Source organism: Scomber scombrus, chromosome 13, assembly GCF_963691925.1.
Source record: "Scomber scombrus chromosome 13, fScoSco1.1, whole genome shotgun sequence".
In the NCBI taxonomy this organism is placed as follows: Eukaryota; Metazoa; Chordata; class Actinopteri; order Scombriformes; family Scombridae; genus Scomber; species Scomber scombrus.
The window spans coordinates 5,097,363-5,112,574 of NC_084982.1; the positions used below are offsets into that span (position 1 = coordinate 5,097,363).

A 15,212-nucleotide genomic window follows, 5' to 3' on the forward strand; every position below is an offset into this window, starting at 1 on the left:
AGTGGTTAGCACTGTGACCTCACAGTACGATGGTCCTGGGATCTAACCTGCTGGACATGTACTACCTGAGCCTGTGTGAGTTTCCTCCAGATGCTCCAATTTCCTCTCACAGTATAAACACATGACTAAATTCCCCATGCATGTAGGTGTGAATGAGTGTCTGGCAACCTGTCCAGGGTGTACTCCACCTCTTCCCCAATGTGAGCCAGGATATCTCCAGCCTCTAAATCATGAACATGAGCAGGTGTAGGGCACTCCACTAAGAAGCCCACACATCCTCTTGAATGATGAGCTGTAGTTTCCTGCTGTAACCTAACTCATAAATCAAGAGAAGATTGAACACTCACTGGGCATTCTACTTTAAGTTTTTTTTAATTTAGGGATTGGGGGGCCCTAAGCAAACTCAGGCATTTGATGTCCATTGTGCCATATGTTCACCTTTACTCTAATTGAGAATGTTGATATTGGCAATGGTAGAAGATGTACTCAGGTAATTCAGTAAAACAATTAAAATAATTTTGTAAAAATAAGTACTTTTTGTTTAAAAAACATTTTTTACTTAAAAAGGTCAAAGTCAAGTGTCATCAACAACATGTATATTTGCATTTTAATATTGTGCAGGATTGTTTAATTGAATGTATTAGATTTTATTTGTTGATTGAATATTTGTTTATAAAAATTGGAATCTGCAAGGTAACCGGTGATAAATGTAACAAGTAAATGCTCCTCTCTGAAATAGAGGGGAATGAATTCCTCCTACTAGTAGTGAAGTATAGTTACAACAATACAAAGAAATATTCAAGCAAAGCACAAGTCATGCTTAATTCAGCCTAATGTTTCAGGAAATGTACTGAAATACATTATCATTGATCACTGATAAGGAGGATGGTGGTTGCCATGGATGCAATCACTCCTCAGGATCTGCTCACTGGACCAGTCATTAAAAATAACTATATTAATTTACTCAAGTGAGCTGAGATTTTCCTTTTATGCTGCTTTGTTTTTGTAGACCACTCCATTTAAAAAAATATTTTCAGTTATATCGAAGCATCTGAATATATTTTATCTGATTAGAATGCTTCCATCACTAGGTCCAACATGTTCCTTCTCTCTCTCTCTTCTCCTTAGACTATTTGCAGTTCACCTCACTCAACATGACTCTTGCATGACGCCTGACAGTGATTTCATTGTCCAACTGGTAAGCTTGCTTCCTACCCAGGGTATTACTATCATGACTTGTTCTGTGCTGTGCTTGTTTTGGTAACTAGCTACGTTTCTTGCTGTTTAATCTAGATAATGGATACATGTTTAGCATCACCAATTGCCACTTTCACACCTGTTGCTAACAACTTGATTGTTTGGCATGCTAACTCATGAAGTGTAATGACCCCAAACAAAAACAGAAACCCTCCCCAGCAGGTCTAGCAAAGCTTGCATAACTGGGAAGGCAAAGTATCTTCCATGACTTAGTGCTTGTGAATATTCCCTCTCTGAGACGGATGTTCACTGCTGCCAACTCTAGAAGTCGACCATGGAGAGGCATGTGGCAGTCCTGTCAAAGGTGTCAGCCAATCAGAGACCCTCTGCTGTTCAAAATTATCGGCTCCACAGTGGAGGTTAGATCCATAGTGGGGGGACCAGGAGAGAGCAGGGCAGTTGTGAAGCAAAAAGATGAATGATATCCTCCATGCTGCTGAGTACCTGGCTACGGAAGACCCAGTTCACCACCAGTTCTGTCTGACAATTAGCAATGTCTCTGAGCTTTAGATAGTTTCTCTTAATGACTCAATCTCCTCACCAACAGCAAATTTGCCTCACGTGGGATTATTTTCAGCAACCCCAAGTAATTTGTCCCTTAACATAAACACCTAGACTGGATTGGAGCTATTGCTCCGCTCTCACTGCTGTTTACCCAAGTTCTTAGATTTGGAAGATATGGAGTCTGCTGGGTTAGCCAACAGTATTTCAAAGGACGAGATGCTGGCTATCCACCTGTAACCAAAACAAAAAAAAATTGGCAAGCAGAAAGCCCACTCACCCCAGCAGGCAGGCAAGATTATCTGCTGTCAGCTCAAGACAAAAGCAGTGGCTGACCGCTTGTGCGTTGAGTATGGCCTTGATACTATTTATCAGGCAGAGAAGTGGTGGAATCTACATGAGGCCCTGTTAAATACAGAAAATCTGGCTGGGGTATTGAATTAGGTATGCAGAACAGCTGATTCCATTCTAGGCTCTCCACCACAGAGGCTGTAGATTTAAGGAAAAGTTTGGCTGGGACAGCGGGCGCACAGTGTCATCTGTGTGCTCACAGAGGTGCCAAACTCTTAATTTCTTCATCAAGCCATTGAACCCTCTGGCCTGCTCGGACAGACTTTAGAGAACATTTAGATTGACTTCGATGAGAGTAAAAAAACAGAAGGATAGTGTTATGTTTGAGTATGCTATGGCGTTTTTTATGCACAGGTAACAGGGATTCTCTCTTGCTGACTCCTGGGACTATTCTCATCGGCCATTGACTCCCACTACCAGAGCCTGAGGCACTATGTGTGGGCTAAGCATTATTTTGTCCTGAAATGAACAGCAGCCTCTAAATCATCTACAGTGAGTGAAAGGGAGCAGTCTTCCACCTAGCTCTCCGGGGAATAGCAGGAGAGATGAATGGACAAGGGTTTTGCTAACTCAGTTAAAAAGGGAGGACACTTCCCAAAAAAATCTTTCTCACTGGGTTGGAGAGGTCAACTTGTATCCTTACGCTACAGATGCCCAGTGGGATGCAGGGGCTTTCCATCAGATCAGGGGCATGACAGTGTCTTGGACTCTTTTTTAAGGTGTTTTAGGGATGGACATCTGCTCCGCCACAAGTTGGGAAAAACTCCACACGCATTCATAAAGTTTTATTGCTTAGAGGTGACAGCCCAAGATGTCACTCAGCCTGTGCTCTCAGGGGAAAGGTGATGTGGGTAGCATCGTTATCACGGGTGGATCAAGGCATTATGATATACTGTACCCCCATACTGATGTGTTGTATTGGGTGTGATAAGTGAGTTGTGATGTCATAGTGGGATGCTATGATTACATTTTTTAATCTTAAGTCCAACAATATCATAAAACATATATTCTCACTTACACTATTTGGTATCCATGTAGATAGTTTCTGTTTTATGTGCTGTGCTATGTGGTTTTGATATCTGCCTCAGTCACCACTATGTCCCAGCTGTCCATAGCACTTAATTATGGAAGAAATGGAAAGAAAATCCATAATTAATAATGAAGACTTTGGCCCCCAAAAACTGTACGGCACTGCGCCAAACACGCAACCACATTCTGTCACAGTGACTCAGCATGTCAACAACTGAGCAGTGCAACATCTGAAGGTGAAGTCAGTGCTTCCCTGAATAAAAATGAACTCAAAGCTTGTGCCAAAAGAAACTAGTGTAATACCTGTATGACAAACTATATCAAATAATCAAACTGTGTTTGACATAAGCCAAAACATTGAGTTCCTTGCTACAACAGAGGTGGAGTGTTAAATCCTTCATTTTTTTTAAACTTTAACTAGTTCATCACACAAAATTGCCTGCACAGTAATCATAATAATAATCAAAGAGCTGCAGGTGGCTGTTACAGTGTTTAAGAAACCATTTTATTTTACCTTTAAATCAGTACTTTTTTTTTCATCCATACTGAAAATGTTAAAGATCCCCACTAGACGATGAATATGGTTTTACAATGAATATAAAATGCTCTACTTTGAATTATAATTTATGTCTATTTTTTTTTCATGTTCATTTCATAAGTCAGGGATATCCAAACTATTCCATGAAGAACCATGTGGCTGCAGGTTTTCATTCCAACCAAGCAAGAGCACACCAGACTTGACTCAATGAATCAATTGATCTCAGTCTTCAGACAGTTGATTGGTTGAATTGTGTGCTCTTGATTGGTTGGAACAAAAACCTGCAGGCACACAGCCCTTTATGGAATAGTTTTGGACATGTCTATCATAAGTTGAACTGCTGGCCAAAAGATGTCAGCTACCTCACTGAACACTCCACATGTGCAGTTGATGGTTCGCATTTCCACATCACACTTTAGTAAGTTGACTACTGGACCACAATTGGATCCAGACTAGTTGTGATGTCACAAATCATGTTGGAATTACATGGCATTATCTTTGGTCAGACTAATAATTTTTGGTGAGCGAAGAGAAACTTTCCCCCTTCAGCAGAAAACAAACTCTGCACAGTGAAGCTCAAATATCCAACTGAAGGAACAAGAAAATATTTTGAGTGGAGGGGGACTTTAATGACTTTTCTATTTCTTCAGTTGAACGACAATGGCACAGTTGTACATCACCATCGAGCAGGTGATTGCAGTACACGTTACAAAAACTACTTTTGTTGTACAATTTTGTTGTTTTGCCAAACGTTTCACAAGGCAGCAGAACATCGTTCCGATCCGCTTGTCGTCGGTATTTTCCGCCTTTCTCCGCTGGCACTTCGACCATTTCCGCCCACTGTCGCCATCTGCTTTCTCGTCCTTCTCCAATCTCCGTGTTGTTGTTCCCGGTGACGCGGCGGAGGTGTAGCCTGACGCGGGCTCTTACGTGTCGGCCAGAATAAAAGTGGAGCCGCGGAGGCCCGGGAGTGACGAAGGGAGTCTGTATCGGTAAGGACGGAGTCGCGTCCGGGGCTCAGAGAGACGGGACGCGGCTGTAGAAAGGGTCGGTCTGGTCGGGTTCGGCCCGAAGGAAACAAAGAGATCATGGCGCCGCTGTGTGTTTGTAGCAGGATGGAGGGAGGGGGGGCTGCGGCTGCGGCTGCTCGGGACAAATGGAGCAAGTGTGCGGCTCTGTTAGTGAGCTAGGGGGGAGTGAGTGTGTTCAAACACAGCACAAACTGTGATAGGACTGTAGTAGTGTTAATGTGCTCAACTGTCACAACATGCTAATTACACGGAGCTTTATGCGCAGCTTTGCGCTGTTTTTCCTTAATGGCGCAATGAATACATTAACAGCGCGATATTCTCATTTTTTCTACAACTTTCACCTCATTATTAGATGTTACATTTTTATTATTTACCACACACCCACTCATATCATCTTTAAATACTCAATAGCTATCTTTTTCCTATTTTTCCTTCGGTTGGTGTTGACAGAAATCGGCCATTGCAGGCCGCCGCGTTTGGTTGCTGCTTGAAAACATGAATTCGGGCCTGTTAATGTAACACACACACACACACACGCACATAGTTTGAGTTTAGACTTTTCGTTAGTTCTCTCCTGGGATGTGACCGGTGTGCAGTGAGGGGGCGGTGGCCGGCCATGTGGCTCCGCTGCTGTCACACACGGAGCATCCCAGTGATTTTTGAAAAGCAGAGGGAGAAACGTGTAAAGCCAATCATACAGCGGAGAGAAGCTACGCACAGTGTGAGATCACTCAGTTCCACTCACTGTACCGCCGGAAGTCAGCAAGGGATCACATCTCTGCAGGAAACACCGCTCACTTATTAGAACAGTAATAATAATGATATATGCAGGTGGATTGATTCAGATGATTGATTAGTTTCTCCTTTCTAGTCTTTAGTTAGTGTTGAATCCAAGAGGTGACAAATGTTATAAGTTGACAAAATAAAAAATATATATCAGAAAAAAAGTATTATTTTTATTTCCTGTCCATTAAATGGTTAATTAAATTCAAATTAATTTATTTTCACTTAAACTATTTGTTGCAACTTTGTAATACTGAATGCATGCAGGACATTCAATATGATGACATAAAAGACATAACAGTTTGTAGAGCTTGTGCTAACAGTTGAAAACATGTATTACCTACAATGTTATTATCAGCTTGCGGAATAATGAGGGTTATTAATACAAGTAAGCCTATTCTATTTTATATAAAGTTAATATTAAATATTTAATGACACTTAAAATGTTAGAATTGTGCTAAAGGAACACTGATAGTTTGAGAAATAGTCATTTGCTGTCAGATTCTGAACTGATAAGATATTACTTTGTTAGTCCCACAATTGGAAAATGTACATTATTAAAGTTATATAAAGTGGACAGTAAAATAGCATGAGTTCAATGGGTTGAAATATGTCACCTTTTTAAAACCTGACTCATTCATTAAAGCTGTTTTTACACATAATTAAACGCAGGAACATTGAATGCATCACTGCCGCATACATAGCCATGTATATACAACATTAGAATCCCTCTAGAGACACATATTAGCAATTGATATGATTATTGATTAGAACTCATCAACAAAAAGGCATAATCCATATTTCTGTGTAAACATTGCTGCAACAGAAGGCAGGGACAGAGGTGTGTGTTACTGGTCATGACTTTGCTTTGATGCTTTTAGTGATATGATGAATGTATTTTCTTCTAAGAGCACTTGTGTTTTTCAGTGTTGAGTCCAGTAGCAGATTCTGGGGCTGCAGTCCAAAACGTATCCTCCAAAAGCCTAAAATCTTTTTCTTTCTTTTTTTTTCTTTTTTTTAGGTAATACATTCACTTTTTCTAAACATGACTTCAAGCAGCTGCTGACTAAATCTGAGTGTATTTATAACTATAGTTAGACGGGTTTAGATAAACTTTTTTATCCTGAAGTAAATTAGTCTTGGGCTAAAAGTGCTCAATACAGCTGCACATAAACAACATACATGACAGACACAGTGACAGGAGCAAAAATGCAAACAGTGAACACAATAAAATAATAGAGTTGACATGAAAACATAGTAACAAAGTAAAACCTATTAAAAAAAACACCTTTAAAAAGTCCTAGAACATAAGCAATAATAAATTAGATAAAAGTGAGGAAGAGTGAAACTTCTGAGCACATCTCAGTTGAGTCAGTATTACTGAGTAGGGCTGTCACTAGGTGTCAGAAGTCAAGTTCAAACAAATACCAAATGTCACGCAGTTTGTTAGTGAATCGAAAATTTGAATATAGAATAAAAAGTGACAGCCCTATTACTGAGTGAAATGTAATGAAAATTGAATGTCATATTTTTCTTTGTTTTCCTTTTGATTAAACAACTTTTATTGTTATCGATTTATTTCTATGTGCATTCTTTTTGTAAAATAGTTAATAGGGACTGTAATAAGTCATTACTACTACTAATACCACTAATACAATGCAATAACATTACATTCTGCACATCTGAATCATCCATTAGAACTGGTCCTTGGCTCTGGGTGCTCTGGATATCCACACACAGGATTCCAGACATTATTCAATAAGAATGATTAATAAAAGTACTCAGTCTCTTCAAATGACTTCACCACTCACACAATCAATATGATTAGTTGGCATTAGTTTTCTCTCTCTCTTCTCTCATTAAAATTGTTATTGAATGTTCCACTGAAGCATTCAATTTCCTAGACTTTTATTTTGAAGTTCAGCCACTGTAACTTCCTATCAGACTTTTATGACTGTGCTAACAACTTTCAAATGAACTTTTCTTTTACTGTAGATCAGAACTTTTGAAGATGGATAAAGATTTGATCTTTTACAGTAAGATACCTTCGAGGGCACCAAGTGGGATCTGCGAACCTTTTTAGATTGTGGGAACATTCTGGGAACATTCTCATATCATTACAAGTTAACATATGCCAAACAAATAAATAAAAAGACTCTACCACACCTGATTAGACTGAATGGAACCTCCTATAACCATAACATTCATGCTTTTCACATTAACAAGAAGTAAAAAAGTATGTGCTGATCTTCCAGGAATGTTCTCGCATCTAATTAAGCAAATTTGGGTTTCTGAGATATTAGTTGGTTAATATGTTTTGTCCTATGTGACTCCTTGGTGACCCCTCCCTCCTCCCCCTCCTCTTCAGCTCAGCCAATGAAGATGGAGTCAGCAGCAGAGGCTCAGCAGGGGACGGAGACTGCTGTGATCGAGACGGAAAACCAGCAGATCACCCAGGCACAGCTCGCCACCTTGGCACAGGTAACGGATGATGTCACTGACACTGAAAAACTGCTGACGAAGCATCCACAAGTTTAGTTAAGCTTAGTTTTTAACTTTGAACTAAACGAAAACACAATGCTTTACAATATCCTTTAATGTAGAAACATCACATTGCTTTTCAAATTTCAGGTAACCATGTCAACAGGCCTCGCTTCAGCAACGGGTCCCACGGTAACGCTGGTGCAGCTTCCCAACGGACAGACGGTTCAGGTGCACGGCGTCATCCAGGCTGCACAGCCATCCGTCATCCAGTCTCCACAGGTCCAGACTGTACAGGTGAAACACACACAGTGTTACAGCTGCAACATCAGATACATGAAAGCTAAAAGCTTTAATGATGTATTGTAATGTATGTGTTTGTTTATTCCAGATCTCCACCATAGCAGAAAGCGAGGATTCACAGGAGTCGGTAGACAGTGTGACCGACTCTCAGAAACGCAGAGAGATTCTTTCCCGACGCCCCTCATACAGGTAATCACACACACCTCATGTGTGTGTTCATTAGGGCTGGGTATGGGTACTCTATACCTTTTAAGGTACTGACTGAAATAAATTGATACCAAGCATTAAGGAAACGTCTCCGTCAAACAATACCTGCAATCGATCCTTTTTGCATCCAGAGCTAGAAAATATGACTATTTATATGGACTTGCTCACAGCCAATCAACGCAAGCATTCAGCAATGATTAAATACTAATCATTTGAAGACTTTCAAAAAAGATATGTGTAAAAACCAAATCATTTAGATGTGGAGGAGTGGTGACATTTTATACAATTTAATAATACTATTCACATGATGGGTATCAGTATCACTTTAAGGGTACTTGGCTTGGTACTGGTATCATCATTTTTTCAACGATACCCAGCCCCAGTGTTCATACAGGTATTCACACCTGTATGAATACACACCTGATGTGTCACTATCAGTCACAATTATGACATCCCATAACTCAAGAAAACTTATAATACTACCAAAAAAGCTGTTCAATTCATAGGTATTTATTGTCATTATGTACAGTGAAATGAAGTGTCTCTATACAGTAAACAAAACTACAGACAGTAGACACATTACAGTCTAAATGATACATAAAAACAAACAATGAATAGTAGAAAACACACATACATAGTACATGTACTGAGTTATATAGCACATAGTGAACTGCATGGATAATGTTGTACTTATTAGCCTGATATTCAGCAGTTTAGTTCTCTGATGGCACTTGGATAAAAACTTGTCATATGAGTTTCCATATAAATAGTAAATGGTAAATGGACTGTGCTTACAGTGCCTTTCTAGTCTTCCAACCACTCAAAGGGCTTTTACACTACAAGTCACATTCACCTATTCACACACATTCATACACTGATGGCACATGGGGTCTGACAAGCTGGGACTTAAACCTCTGTGGTTGTTTGTCTCAACAGAAAAATCCTGAACGACCTCTCGTCAGATGCGCCGGCCGTCCCTCGCATCGAGGAGGAAAAGGCGGAGGAGGACTCGTCAGCCGCTGCCGCCACACCCTCCATCACCACGGTTACTGTCCCTACACCCATCTACCAGACCAGCAGTGGCCAATACAGTAGGTGACAGAGCGCCACAAGCCACAAGTGTGATGTCACAGATGATTTTATTATTGATTTTTCTTTTTTTCTATCCTCCCAATTCTTCCCCATCATCACCAAACACACAGTTGCAATCACACAGGGCGGGGCCATCCAGCTGGCTAACAACGGTACAGACGGGGTCCAGGGCATCCAGACTCTGACCATGACCAACGCAGCAGCAGCCGCTCAGCCCGGAGCCACCATCCTCCAGTATGCACAGACCAGCGACGGCCAGCAGATACTGGTTCCCAGTAACCAGGTGGTGGTTCAAGGTGAGAGAGAGCTGGAGTTACATCAACTGAATCTAAAATGATATGTATTATAGATACATATTTAACATAGCAGTGTGTTCCATCTTGCTTCTGTGATGTCATTTGGAGCCAGAGTCTGCAACGTAGACCATGCAGGAGCGGTGGGACACGCCCCCTCAGTCGGAGGTTTGAGAACGGCTGTCAACAGCTGTCAATCATTATATCACACCTCCTGTTTACTTTGTGTGAACTTTTATTTTATTTTATTTTTTTTAATGTTGGCTCATGTCCTATCCGTTAAAATGTACGGGACTAATGACCTATACCGTAGCCAGTCACCAGGGGGAGACCCAGATGTTTTGGCTTCACTTTTGGGGAGCTGGCAACAGTTAGGACCCTGAGAAGGAATACAGATTTTTAATGTAAACTGCAGTGAGAGCTGTGTAACACAAACACTGCTGTAGCTCCATCTGCTGGCTGGGTTTATATGCAGCTGAAGTGGAGCCAAAAGCCAAAGTATAATAACTAACTTCCTGTTGTCTCTTTTACCTCAAGCAGTATCTTTACTAATCTTTCTCACTTAATGCACCCCAGTCTATCTAATCTATCTGATTGTCCAGACTTTGTTATGATAAAACAATAACAACTTTCCAGTGAACAAGCTAACGAAACTCTGCTTTTCTCAAGAAGTAAGAATTTAAATCTCTGCTTTTTTTCCCCCTTTAAATCCACCTAGCTGCCTCTGGTGACGTCCAGGCCTATCAGATCCGAGCAGCCCCCACCAGCACCATCGCCCCGGGGGTGGTCATGGCCTCATCCCCCGCCCTCCCTACCCAGGGCGCCACCGAGGAGGTGACCCGCAAACGTGAGGTCCGCCTCATGAAGAACAGGTAAGAACAGAGGAGGAATGGAAAGAGGCTGTCTCAGCATCCACAGCAGGTGTGGAAAAAGCATTTTAGTCAGTAATGCGATAGAATTCCATCTCAGCACTAGTTTTACTGCTGTGAATGCTCTGGTAAGTTTATTTATGAAATGAAAAAAAAAAACCTCCCAAAACTCAACCCCAAAAAAGACAAACTGTGTCTTATCCTTCCTACAGAGAGGCAGCCCGTGAATGTCGCAGGAAGAAGAAGGAGTATGTTAAGTGTCTGGAGAACCGAGTGGCCGTCCTGGAGAACCAAAACAAGACTCTTATCGAAGAACTCAAAGCCCTTAAAGACCTTTACTGCCATAAATCTGAGTAACTGAACGCCAAACCGGGCCTAGTAGCAATTTCAGTCCCTTCAAAAAAGCACTCTGACTGTTCGATTCCGCACGCCCGGCCTTCCAGTTTGCACACGGCTGGCTCTGTTTTTTTGACGACACCCCCGATCCAGATACGTTCATGGTACCTTCACGCACAGTTCTTCATTATCAGTACACTACAAAATACTACTGTGTGTGCTGTCTTCCGGGTCTGATGACAAGATATGAATAACCAGAAATGTTTGAGTCTAAAAGCATTAGCTGCAGTCCTGATGGTGAAATCAGCTGTTAACATGTTGCTTATGTGTTTATGGGTCAGTAATCAATAATCCAGTAATCCAGAGTCTGCATCTTATTGTCATAGGTTTGGCTAATAGCGAAACATCGTACTCATCACCATTGTACAGATTGTGGACAGAAGTGCAGAGACAGAGTCCAATGAAACAGACTTAAGAATTATAAGCCTTAAACTCTCTTTAGACAACAAGCCTCTTTTTGTTGGACATCTCAGTTTTACTTCATTTTTGCAATAAGTAAGTAAACGTCCTTGAATCTGCCGGTTCAGATGCTTCATAATGGTTTTATAGGAGTACTACGGTAACTTTTAATGTTACCTTTGTTTAGACTTTCAAAATAAGAGCCTGACGCTCATATTTCATTGGTCTCATTGGATTCCACCAGTGCATTCTCATGTTCACTATGCAAGCGATAGCACTGTTGTTTCTATGGTTACCTCCGGTTTAATGTACCTTGTGCAATGATTTCTTATTTTTAAGGTGTCATGTTATATGACAGCCAAATCAGATGTTGTTGTTTTTTAATGTTGCCACGGTAACTTTACATTCAGGGTGGTGAGTTCAGTGTTACACAGCAAACAGCCGCAACTATGACAGCAAGACCCAGCTTATAAAAACACATCATTTCCTCTAATATGAGTGAAATTGAACACATTGAAACAGCAATGACCTGCTTTATGCTACATTTAACAGCAAGTTCAGTTCATATTTATATCAAACTCAATTCATACAGCAGTTGAGAGTCTGATGTTATTGTATGAGGTGAGCTCAGTCAATCGCAGTTAAAGACTTTGAATTAATGTTGAATCACTACTTGATCCATATTCTGATGTAAACTAACTTTCCACTAATAAGGCCCTTTGTTTTAAGGACTCTTTAACCAACTGGGCACAGACAAGTCCGTTTTTTTTCTAAATGTTTTTAAAGATGCTACCAACTGCCTAACGGAATGGGACTGTGAGTACAGTATGTCGGCAGAGAGCGGATCACTACAGTTCCACTTATCTCCACATTTCTGCTTCTACTCAACACACTGTTGTCAGACCTGCGATTTAAATCAGATTATAAGCAGGCGAAGGCACATTTCAAGAAACCCGGAGTGTCCGTTTTTATAGTTTTGTCCAACCTTTCTATTTATTTTGGTGACATTTTATTCACTGACTGAACTACTGAAGTCGGTAAATGTAAGAAAGCAGCGACACAAGCAGCAATACTATCTAAATATATTGGAAGTAAAAATGAATCCATCTAAAATACATTTTTTTAAATCCAAAATACCTCCATCCAGGTACAACTGGCTGCAAATATGCACACGCTTATTTATTGTTTGTTTTTTTAAGACAAAGCACAATTTTAATGGAAATCCAGATGCGTTCACTTAACTGGGTGTTTGCTCATGTTGCTCACTGCATCCACAGATATCAGAAGTTCACTGGGTGAGTCCAATGTAGTCTGATGATCAGATCCAGGTTGTCCAAAAATGTTGCTAAATGTTCTTCAAAGCCAACTACAGTTAAATTTGAGGCCAAACATCATCATTTGGCCACAATTCAAAAAGAAAAAAAAAAGAAAAGAAATAACCACCATTCAAAAAATTGTTCAATGAAATTTAATTTTTCAGTGTTTTATAATATTGCAGTCTGTCTTATAATGTGGAAGTGTGATAACTGGTGGTAGAATACAGGTGGGAAAAGCAAGTTAACACTAATAATCCACTTTCTGTTGGGCCTCACTTTTTGAGAATCTACAGTTCATGTATTTATTAGTCTGTTTATTTTTTTATATGATTGTATATAGTCTCTACAGCATGTGTAGACATCATGTATTTCTGTTTATTTGATATATATGATAAAAAAAAGAAGTTCTTATGGCTTGTATGGAACATACGTCGATGTATAATAGAAGACAATGTACGTGTGTGTGTGTGTGTGTGTGTGTGTGTGTGTGTGTGTTTTCACGTGATCCACCGGGCCTACCGCAATCATGGCAGCTAAGTGTACGAGTAGGAGAGGCCTTTGTAGGAGATGTGATACTTTTGGAGTGTTGTGCTCTGTTTATGGTTGACAGTGTTTATTAGAGAAGAGTGAGTCTGTGGAGAGCAGCATCGGTTTTCTTATTTATCTGTTAAGTTTCTTTGAAAAAACGGCTGATAAATAAGTTGTGCCACCAGTGCAGCCAAGTGTAGAACCCTCGAGTCAGCTACAGACATGTACGTTTGTTTTTATCTTGTAAACCTGAGAATCTAATGAAAGCACAATGTAACTTTCAACTGGAGCCCTTTTTTATGTTTGTTTTATTGTATTTTAACAGTTTACGGTACTACGAGGCTACACAAAATGTTTATTTATCAGTTGCTGAGTAAGGTACATTCAATTATTTGCTCATTTCAACTGGAATATCTGACCTGAATCTTCCCTGAAACTAAAAGATTTTTGACTTTTTGTTGTTGTTAAAGATACACTGTGATTTTGTCCTGGTAACTCCAAATCACTGAAGTTTCCTCCAGCTCATTCAACATGCTGTTACAACTACAACTGCATTCTTGACATTGGAAATAGTGCTTAGGCTGAATACTGTTCACTCTAGCTTTTTCCAGAGCTTTCAATTATATTAACCTGACCTAAGTATGGAACATAAGTTACTTAAATTACTTGATAACCTAAGGTACGCAATAACTTGTTACACAATAACTTAAGTGGTGATAACTTATGTCATGCGATAACCTGATAACTTGGGTTACCTGATCACTTAAGTGACGCAATAACTTTACGCGATAACTTCTGTTACGCGATAACTTCAGTTACGCGATAACTTATGTTACGCGATAACGTATGTTAAGCGATAACGTATGTTACGCGATAACGTATGTTACGCGATAACTTGAGTTACGCGATAACTTGAGTTACACGATAACTTCTGTTACGCGATAACTTGAGTTACGCGATAACTTATGTTACGCGATAACGTATGTCACGCGATAACTTGAGTTACGCGATAACTTGAGTTACACGATAACTTATGTTACGCGATAACTTGAGTTACGCGATAATTTCAGTTACGAGATAACTTCTGTTACGCGATAACTTCTGTTACGCGATAACTTGTGTTACCTGATAACTTGTTACCTGATAACTTGTGTTACCTGATAACTTGTTACCTGATAACTTGTGTTACCTGATAACTTGTTACCTGATAACTTGTGTTACCTGATAACTTTGTTAGGCCGAAAGCTCTGGAAGCTAGTAAAATGGACTGTGTTGATTATTTTGTCTGAAATTCAATTTCTTTGCTTTGTGAATGACTTTCAGAAGCTCATTATAGTGCTAGGAGGAAATTTGAGGGGTTTGGACACACTAAAGGAGGTGCTAACAATCAGAGTGGGTTTATTCAATGACTGTTCATTCTCAGTGTGATTATAAGTTTTTTCTTTGTAAAAAAAAAAAAGGTTTGCCCTCTAAACACCTTTCCAAAAAAACAACAGAACCTGTTTAAAGATGTGTTTTGTTTCTTTTGTATTGATATCAGAAGACATCAGTTTGTGGTAGCTCTTTGTCATGTTGTACAGTATACATACTGTTTGTATTTGTAAAGTATGGAGGATTAAACATGTCTTAAGGTTGAGTAGGCTTAAGAAACTGCACAGCACCTCATACTTCAGACAGCTTTTGTCACAACACATTAACATGTACTGTACATGTCATCCCTGTTCTGCTCTCCTCTTACCTGTCACTGTGTGGTCTAGAGAAGTCAATGTAAGACATGTTGTGCATAGGAGAGGGAGAGGAAGCAGTCAATCTGATATAGAATCACTACTTTGGAGCAA

At 40.0% G+C, this 15,212-nt stretch overlaps 1 protein-coding gene across 3 annotated transcripts; it reads left to right on the forward strand.

Moving 5' to 3' along the window:
• Positions 1–7,866: 7,866 nt before the first annotated feature.
• creb1b (cAMP responsive element binding protein 1b) lies at positions 7,867–11,092 on the forward strand. Of its 3 annotated transcripts, none has more exons than XM_062431542.1 (7): positions 7,867–7,981; positions 8,108–8,268; positions 8,363–8,463; positions 9,418–9,572; positions 9,684–9,869; positions 10,585–10,738; positions 10,948–11,092. In XM_062431542.1, the coding sequence occupies exons 1-7, from the start codon at positions 7,867–7,869 to the stop codon at positions 11,090–11,092; spliced, it is 1,017 nt and encodes a 338-aa protein (XP_062287526.1). The 3 variants fall into 3 exon arrangements, with proteins under 3 accessions (XP_062287526.1, XP_062287525.1, XP_062287527.1); XM_062431541.1 differs by having other exon boundaries at positions 7,867–7,971; positions 8,122–8,268; positions 8,315–8,463; XM_062431543.1 differs by having other exon boundaries at positions 7,867–7,971; positions 8,122–8,268.
• The last annotated feature ends 4,120 nt before the right edge of the window (positions 11,093–15,212 follow it).

Coding starts and splice junctions, on each gene's coding strand:
- creb1b (XM_062431541.1), top strand. CDS start 7,867: ATGAAGATGGAGTCAGCAGCAGAGGCTCAGCAGGGGACGGAGACTGCT. Junction 8,269..8,314: donor CACAGGTCCAGACTGTACAG/GTGAAACACACA, acceptor GATACATGAAAG/CTAAAAGCTTTAATGATGTA. Junction 8,464..9,417: donor TCCCGACGCCCCTCATACAG/GTAATCACACAC, acceptor TTGTCTCAACAG/AAAAATCCTGAACGACCTCT.